General features: G+C 37.3%; 1 protein-coding gene across 1 annotated transcript in view; it reads right to left on the reverse strand.

Moving 5' to 3' along the window:
• The window catches only part of BLTP1 (bridge-like lipid transfer protein family member 1), a 196,835-nt gene that overhangs the window by 36,097 nt on the left and 151,604 nt on the right, over positions 1-9,134 (reverse strand). The window contains exons 57-62 of the mRNA XM_081813121.1: positions 7,730-7,850; positions 5,238-5,464; positions 4,308-4,508; positions 3,982-4,112; positions 2,790-2,913; positions 560-669 (exon numbers count right to left, since the gene is read on the reverse strand). Of these exons, the coding sequence (XP_081669247.1) occupies positions 560-669; positions 2,790-2,913; positions 3,982-4,112; positions 4,308-4,508; positions 5,238-5,464; positions 7,730-7,850 (914 nt within the window). The remainder of the gene's footprint in view (positions 1-559; positions 670-2,789; positions 2,914-3,981; positions 4,113-4,307; positions 4,509-5,237; positions 5,465-7,729; positions 7,851-9,134) is intronic.

Here is a 9,134-nt window from a genome sequence, read left to right on the forward strand (position 1 = left end):
TAAATATTTACCTTATCCAAGGATTAAATTTTTGGTATCCCATTTCTGAATCTTTAGCATCCCATAAAAAAAAAAAACACTGAATATTTTAATTAATGTGAGATTTTCTGAAACTAAACCATATAAAAGAATTTATACTTCTTACTTTAAGTGCTCATTAATTAGTAAGACAGTATTTTTCTCTAATATGTAGAATTTCCATTTTTTTATATGCTAAATATGTAGTCACACCTTTTCTAAAATGGCAAACTTACAGCAGCAGCTACTAATTTGCCCATACTCATTTCCTTGGATAGTCTGTAAGTTTACACATAAGCTTGTCTAAATAGCAATGTACTTCTTTACTAAAAAGTACACGGTGATTCTGGTATAAATAGAGGAATTCCTCAAATAAACTTTTTAGTTTGACAGTATCCATTATTACCAGTATTTGACTAATAAGTTTCATTTTTACTCCCTTATGTAATTTCCCCAATTAGAACATAATAAATAAGTAGTGGACCTTCATAAAGGAGTCAGCAATTTTATTACTTGTTTCAGTAGTGGAAATATATATTACCTTGCCCTTTCCATTCGTTTAAGAGGAGGTCTTCCAGAAGCAGAAATGCTTTTTGAACGGCTATAACTTGGTTTGTAACCCAAACCCCACTTATCCTTTAGAGAAGCAGCCTAATGAAATGGGAGAGGAAGAGTGACTTTAGACAGTTGCTTATGTCATAATATCTGACTACAGATAAAATATTCTATCAACAAAATAGTGTTTCCCCCAAGTCAATAACATGTTACTTTAAATTTGACTTTAAATATCACTTAACAGTATATAGATGGATCAAAGTAGAGCAGGGCTCTGCTACTTTTTAGTCCTAATGTCAATTAGAAGGGCTGTACAATGGAAATACAATTCACCGTCTGGCCTGAGAGAGAAAAGAAAAAGATTGGGAGCAGGCATGAGGGGTACAGAAATAAGGTGAGAAGAAAGGAAACAAAAAGGAAAGAAAGGCAAAAGAAAATGAGAATTAAAAGGAAAGATTCTGGGAGAAAGCTGGGTGGTGGGAGGAGGTGAAAGGGAGATCAGAGGAGAGCAGGAGGGAGAGAGGGAGAGGCTGGGGTGGGAGGGGCATCGATCATCTCAAGTACCACCCACGGGCACCCCTGCCACGGCACTCCATTACAGGAAAGGAAAGGAAGGGGTGACCTCAACACTCTACTTGTCTCCAAATCTCTCTTCTCCAAATGTGTAGTTGGGGGCTAGATAATGAAAAGATTCCAAGACAATGGAGATTTGGAATGCGAGAGGACTGAGGGGGAAGTGAGGGGGGAAAGACAGATGAGATACATGCTAAGAACACTGATAAAACTTCGAGAATTTCCCTAATTCTCTCTACCTAGATTTTATTTTTAGCAGACAATTACCAAGTATAAACTACCTTATAAATAGTACATAAGCAGTATTTTAATTCTATTGTATGATTGTTAGGTATATAGTAGCAAAAATTTTAAACACAGACTTATGCATTACAGATCATCACTATCCATTTATTACCATCAGAAGCCAGGGATGAATAACTCATATTGGATTTTATCTTCTATTTGAATAAATAATTTAGAACAGTATTCAAACTAGGGGTCTGGGAGTTTGGGGTGATCAAGAAAGTTCAAGCCAATGAACCCTGGATCCCCGCAACCTTTCCCCCCTTCCTCTGGCCCAACCAGCTCTGATTTAATGTTTTTTATGTATTAGGGTGCCACCAAAAAATGAAGGGTTCTGTTGATTATTTAAAAAAAAAAAAATAAGGTTAAGAACCTATCTTTTTTGAAAAAAGTAGTTTTTCCACTAACAAGACCACCTTGATCCAAGGAAACCTACCTCCATTTAAATACATTTTAGAACTATTTTCTACTATATGTTTATAGAATATCTATCTACATATTTATTTCACTTGTTCAGCAATTGGACTAAATCCCAAAAAATGTGGTAGGAAATGGGGTCAAAGATAAATAACTTGTTATTTATGAGACTCAAATTCTAGTTAGGACAACTAAATGTGCAAAGAAAAGAGAATGAAGTGCTGAGAGTACATAGTGGCTGAGAGGTAAAGTCAGCTTTGGAAAATGGGATAGGAGTAAAATGGGCATCTCAAAAGACTCATACTGAGATACAGACTGAAAAGAAAGTGTGGTTTTATGAAAGGTGGACAAAAGACAGTGGCTAAGGACAGACTGTAGAGTCCCACTGTTTGGGTTTAATCTTGGCTCCACCAAGATTGATAGCTGTATAACCTTGGTCAAATTATTTGACTTCTCTCTGTCTCAGTTTCCTCATTTTTAAAATGGGGAAAATAATACAAGCTACTTCATAAGGCTATTGTAAAGATTTAATGGGTTGTTAAATGTAAAGTGCTTTAAACAGTGCCTAGTACATAGTAGATATGAGATGTACAAATCAAGTGGTTACTATCACCAGCAATGGAGAAAGAAAGAGAACTTCAGTATGGTCACAAAGTCTCATAAAGTAAAAAATAAAAGAATGGTCTACTCCAATAATAAAATTCTTCTTCTTTTTTTTTTTTTTTATTAAGATTTTTTATTTATTTATTTGAGAGAGAGAGAGAGAGCACAAGAGGGGGGAGCGGGAGAGGGAGAAGCAGACTCCCTGCTGAGCAGGGAGCCCAATGCGGGACTCGATCCTGGGACTCCAGGATCATGACCTGAGCCGAAGGCAGTTGCTTAACCAACTGAGCCACCCAGGCGCCCTCCAATAATAAAATTCTTCTTAAATGTTTACTCACTCGCATACTCGACCTCCGTAATTTCTTACGAACGTCTCTTCGAATATCATTCACAGCAACAGATTCTAACTGTTGATAACGCTGAATTTCCTGGTTTATGGTTCCTTCACTTGCACCTAATTTTCTGGATGCAAAACAAATATGGCAATTAGTGTAAAGAGGTAACAGAGTAAGAATGATTTATATTTGCTCCACAGAATATCAAAGATTATATATGGACAGGCCAAAATCCTCCATAACTTTTAACACCTTGGTGATCTCATTTATAAATTAAAAGGGTTGTACTAGCCCAAATCCAGTTTTCTCCATATTTAAAATTCTATGATTCTATTATTAAAAAATATTATATTAAAAATCATTACACATACTTAAGATCACCTAGTAAACTGTAAAAAAAAAACTCTCTAATATTTTAGGAAATGGCTCTTTCTCACCTCTGCATTAAGAATCTCTATGACAACTTTATGAAAGCTATGGACCCACTCTGCAGAATAATGTCTGTATGTAAAATTCTACATAAATTTAAGCATCAGGTACAATTTAAAGGGAGGAAGTATATTTTGCTTCAAGTCATTTTTAACCCCTGAGAGCAAAACTCAAACTGTAATGTAAGTCAACAGGAAAATGTGAGTCACTGTATCATCATTAATTTACAGATGAGTTTTTAGGTAATACCTATCATTGTACAAAATGCACATATTTGTCTAGAGTCCCTGAATGCAAAACCTCTGACACAGGTGGTATATGAAGATTAGAAAAGATGTAATGAATCATTGAACACTACATTAAAAACTAATGATGTATTATAGGTTGGCTAACTGAACATAAAAAAAAAATTTACATTCCAGAAATATCAATGTTAGCAAAAGACTAACACATATGTTAACAAACACATGTGAAGTTATATGTAGGTGTATATACATATGCAGAGATATGTATATGTGATACACAGTCTGTCATGAACTGCCCAGAAATGGGGAGTTGTGATGAGTGCTGCACCAGGACTTCAAGCCTAACTTCATCACTAATGAATGTATGATCTCAGGCAAGTTATCAAACTCTACTGGACCTTGGTGACCTCATTTATAAAATAAAGGGGTTGTACTAGCCCAAATCCAGTTTTCTCCATATTTAAAATTCTATGATTTTATTATTAAAAATATTATATTATATTAAAAATCATTACACATACTTAAGATCATCTATTACTTTGGCCTGTTCATTCAGTTCTCTGATATCCACTATACGCTTCATAATTTTTCTTCCTCTAAGTTCTCCTGGTTGGCTACAAGATGCTCCTTGTCTTCGATAATCTACAGCTTCCTGTAAAATCAAAAGCATGTCTGTCAATACCATCCTCAGGTCACATAGGCAAATCTATACTATCACAAAAATAACACCTTAAATCAAAGGAAGCATGCAAGAATCAAAGCCATCTATATCAAGTAAGATGATTGGAATTCTCCAGTGATTCAAATCCCTTCATTTTCACAAGGAATCTATGTAGTTGCTACCTACATTTCCCCATGAGTGAGCTCTGCATGCTTTCAAATGGGACTGGCTAGACTGAGGGGAGCCCCACATCTCTGGGTCACACAGATACTCTGCAGGAACAGAATAGCGCTGATTTGGGGGCGTCAGGCCTAGCAGATGATTTACAAGTCGCTGCCCAAAGGTGAGCTTGTGGCCATCTCCACTTACTGAACTTCCATCTGAACTCTAAATGATAAACAGTAACATTAATTTTTTGAAAATTTCTTCCTAAAAACAAGACTATTTCATGAAACAATAGTTAAAAGATACTTAAATTTTTTTAAACCAATACCAGAACAGAAGCAAAGAGTAATTTGCCTTTTAACTACCAAATAATTTATACTATATACAGTATAGAGGGAAATACATCTTTTTAAATGTATATTTTGTGTGCATGCACTTTGCTTTTCAGATTCATTTTTTAGCACCTTTATTGAGATACAATCCACATGTCATAAAATTCACCCATTTAAAATGTAAAATTCAGTGGTTTTGAGTATATTCACAAAGTTGTACAACTGTCACCACAATCTGTTTAGAACATTTTCACCACCCCAAATGAAACATCACAACTAACAGCAGTCTTTCTCCATTCCCCATCCCCGACTCTCCCAGCCCTCAGCAACCACTAATGTACTGTCTATCTACAGGTTTGCTTGCACTTTGCTTTTAATGTTAGTACATTACTTGTAGGTTAAGGCACAAGTTTGTTGACAGTTATTATGAAAACTATTAATGAAAAGACAATATTATGAAATTAAAAAACAACATTATAAAATATAGACCCAGGGAACCACCACTCTCTCCCTTCCTCTACAATTATCAACTACAATATAATAAATAACATTAAGTCAATCTTTTCCTTGTCTCAGGGTAAAGGCCAGTCCAGAAAAGTCTAACAGTGAGTTTACTTACAGTATGGATAGTGGGAGACATAGTATCAACTTCATCCTCATCTGACAGGTCAGCTATGTTCACTGAATTTAGATCAGCAATGTCATCTATGTCCTCCTCTCCTGTCAGGGTCGTAAGGGTATTGCCCAGAGCATTAAGTCTTTTGCCAATGTTAGGATCCATGTGGACATCGATCCCACACATTTTCCACAAAACATTGAGTGTCCATGTTCCAGCACTACTACTTTCTGTTTAAACAAAGAGAAGTGGCATTTTTGGTAAGTCTTGAGTTCAGAAATTTAACTCAATCTATATTTAAGGAATAAAGTGGATGATGGCCTTGTGTAACAACTAATCTCTCTCACAGCTAGGTCTGGGATTGATTTCCCTTTGCAGAGTGTGCATCTCTTGTTCCCTCTGTGCAGCACCCTTCTTTCTCCTGTGAACTATGGATTCTCTCTTCTCCCTGCTCCCAAACTGATCTACCCTCCCATGGCTGTAGTGGGAATTACCATGACCCTCACTCATTAGCCAGAATTAGATAAGTAGGCCAGGTGAGAGTCAAGGTTGGGAAACTAAAACCCTTCCCTGGACTTCAGAAAACAATGGTCCCTCTCTAAAGATTGAAGGTGGGGGAATGAGGCTCATGAGCTGATGGCAGCCATGTCTCCAGCCATGTGTAAGGAGGAGATCAGCAGTATGAAGAAAATGAAGCAGCCAGAGAGGAGCAAAGAAAAGAGCCCTGGTGGCAATTGAAATCTTGGATCCAGGAGTTCCTGAGGGCCCCTAAATTGACCTGGTTCCTTATCTTCACTGAGATAGCCATTCCTAAGTTTAACTGTGATCTCTACATACCCTTTTAATAAACTCCCCCCTTTTGGTTAAGCTAGTTTGTGTGCCTTGTCGTCACTTATAAACTAGAGTCCTGACAAAGACTTTTATGTGGCCTTTCTCCAAATATGTGTGTGTTCACCTCAGTCATCACCCTTTCTTTCTAACGTTACTCCTGGAAATTTCTTTTTTTTTTTTTTTTCAAAGATTTTTATTTATTTATTTGACAGAGAGAGAGACAGCGAGAGAGGGAACACAAGCAGGGAGAGTGGGAGAGGGAGAAGCAGACTTCCCGTTGAGCAGGGAGCCTGTGCGGGGCTCGATGCAGGTCTCGATCCCAGGACCCTGGGATCATGACCTGAGCCGAAGGCAGACGCTTAACGCCTGAGCCACCCATGCACCCCACTCCTGGAAATTTCTTAAACTCTTCTTCAGTTCTCCATCAGTGGGACTGTTGGCCTTGCTACTTTCTGAGACAATTTACTTAGGATGAGCACCAAGGCTAGGCCTGGGGAGGACAACAGGAAATAGTAAGGAGAGAAAGGAAATCTACTAACTTTAATCAGCTTCTACTCGCGCTGACATTTTAAGAGCCCTTAAATAAATATCTTCCTTTAGCTTACCCTTACTTTATACCAAGTAAAATCAAAATCAATAAAAATTTACATTAGGCAAGTTATAACTTCCAGAGTTATCTCCTAACCAGTTTCCTAAGATTTTTTTCCTTTCTCATCCTTGGAAGTGTCTTTCTTGCTCACAAAAATTCAGTGGCTCTCCCACTGTCCACCAAATTAAGTCCAGACTCCTTAATTTGAGATTTAACATTTTTCCCATATTATTTTTCACATAACTCTGTTCCACCCAGGCTGGACAATTCTAACTAGACACCGTTTTCATAGCATAACTAATATTCTGTCTGCCTGAATTTTCTGACCCATACCCTTCCAGTTTCTGCTTCAGAAACAATTTTATCTGTCAAGTCCCTATTCAAATGCTTCTTAAATATTAAAAGAAGCTTTCTCTGGGCCGCATGGGTGGCTCAGTTGGTTAAGTGTCTGCCTTCGGCTCAAGTCCTGATCCCAGGGTACTGGGATCAAGCTTGCCTTTGGGCTCCCCACTCTGTGGGGAGCCCGCTTCTCCCTCTGCTTCTGCCTCTCTCTCTCTGCCTCTGCCTCTCTCTCTCTCTGCCTGTCATGTCTCTCTATCTCTCATGAATAAATACAATCTTAAAAAAAAAAAAAAAGATTTCTCTAATCCTAGTATCCTTCCAAATTTGGAATTTTTCTCTCCCCTCAGTAGATTTCAGAAGCAATTAGAATTTCATATTTTATTGAACTTACCACTTATTATAGCTTAGTCATGCTGCAGAGCCTCAACTACATTAGAATTTATAAATTTATACAGAGTAGAAAGTATATCTTATTCGTATTTGTCTTTCCCAAAACTTTTTGCAGTATATCAGCAAGTGTCTAATAAATAATTGTTAAATAAATAAAAATATGCTAATATCAAAAATAGTTTTAAAATCAGGGAACACCAGGATTAGTTTAGTTAAAAGACTCTCTTAATGTTAATGTAAAGGCTATATATGTCTGTGTATATATGTGTATTTACATATATATGTATAAAAAGGCAGAATTCTAACATATATGTAAAAAAGGTAATACCAGTCATGAACTTACCGGCAGCTGCTTGTCCTGTAGTCCTAGAACATACTTCATAGGTGCCATCTGGAACTACACCTGCCCAAAAATCACCCCAAAAATAGTTTTCAATAAAATTATGGTTGTGAGCATCCTTTCTTGATTAAAACTCTTCAGAGTATAGGGATAGAGGGTACATACCTTAATATCATAAAAGCCATCTATGAAAAACCCACAGCGAATATCATTCTCAATGGGGAAAAACTGAGAGCTTTCCCCCTAAGGTCAGGAACACGGCAGGGATGTCCACTATCACCACTGCTATTCAACATAGTACTAGAAGTCCTAGCCACAGCAATCAGACAACAAAAAGAAATCAAAGGCATCTGAATCGGCAAAGAAGAAGTCAAACTCTCACTCTTTGCAGATGATGTGATACTTTATGTGGAAAACCCAAGACTCCACCCCAAAACTGCTAGAACTCATACAGGAATTCAGTAAAGTGGCAGGATATAAAATCATTGCACAGAAATCAGTTGCATTTCTATACACCAGCAACAAGACAAAAGAAAGAGAAATTAGGAGTTGATCCCATTTACAATTGCATCCAAAACCATAAGATACCTAGGAATAAATCTAACCAAAGAGGCAAAGAATCTGTACTCAGAAAACTATAGAATACTCTGAAAGAAATTGAGGAAGACACTAAGAAATGGAAAAACGTTCTATGCTCATGGACTGGAAGAACAAAGATTGTGAAAATGTCTATGCCTCCTAGAGCAATCTATACATTTAATGCAATCCCTATCAAAATACCATCCACTTTTTTCAAAGAAATGGAATAAATAATCCTAAAATTTCTATGGAACCAGAAAAGACCCCGAATAGCCAGAGGAATGTTGAAAAAGAAAAGCAAAGCCGGCGGCATCACAATTCCGGACTTCAAGCTCTATTACAAAGCTGTCATCATCAAGACAGCATGGTACTGGCACAAAAACAGACACATAGATCAATGGAACAGAATAGAGAGCCCAGAAACGGACCCTCAACTCTATGGTCAACTCATCTTCGACAAAGCAGGAAAGAATGTCCAATGGATAAAAGACAGTCTCTTCAACAAATGGTGCTGGGAAAATTGGACAGCCACATGCAGAAGAATGAAACTGGACCATTTCCTTACACCACACACAAAAATAAACTCTAATGGTTGAAAGCCCTAAATGTGAGACTGGAATCCATCAAAATCGTAGAGAACACAGGCAGCAACCTCTTCGACCTCAGCCGCAGCAACTTCTTCCTAGAAACATCACCAAAGGCAAGGGAAGCAAGGGCAAAAATGAACTATTGGGACTTCATCAAGATAAAAAGCTTTTGCACAGCAAAAGAAACAGTCAACAAAACCAAAAGACAACCGACAGAATGGGAGAAGATATTTGCAAATGAC

This window comes from Leptonychotes weddellii, chromosome 2, assembly GCF_054177405.1.
Source record: "Leptonychotes weddellii isolate Sample4059 chromosome 2, ASM5417740v2, whole genome shotgun sequence".
NCBI classification, from domain to species: domain Eukaryota; kingdom Metazoa; phylum Chordata; class Mammalia; order Carnivora; family Phocidae; genus Leptonychotes; species Leptonychotes weddellii.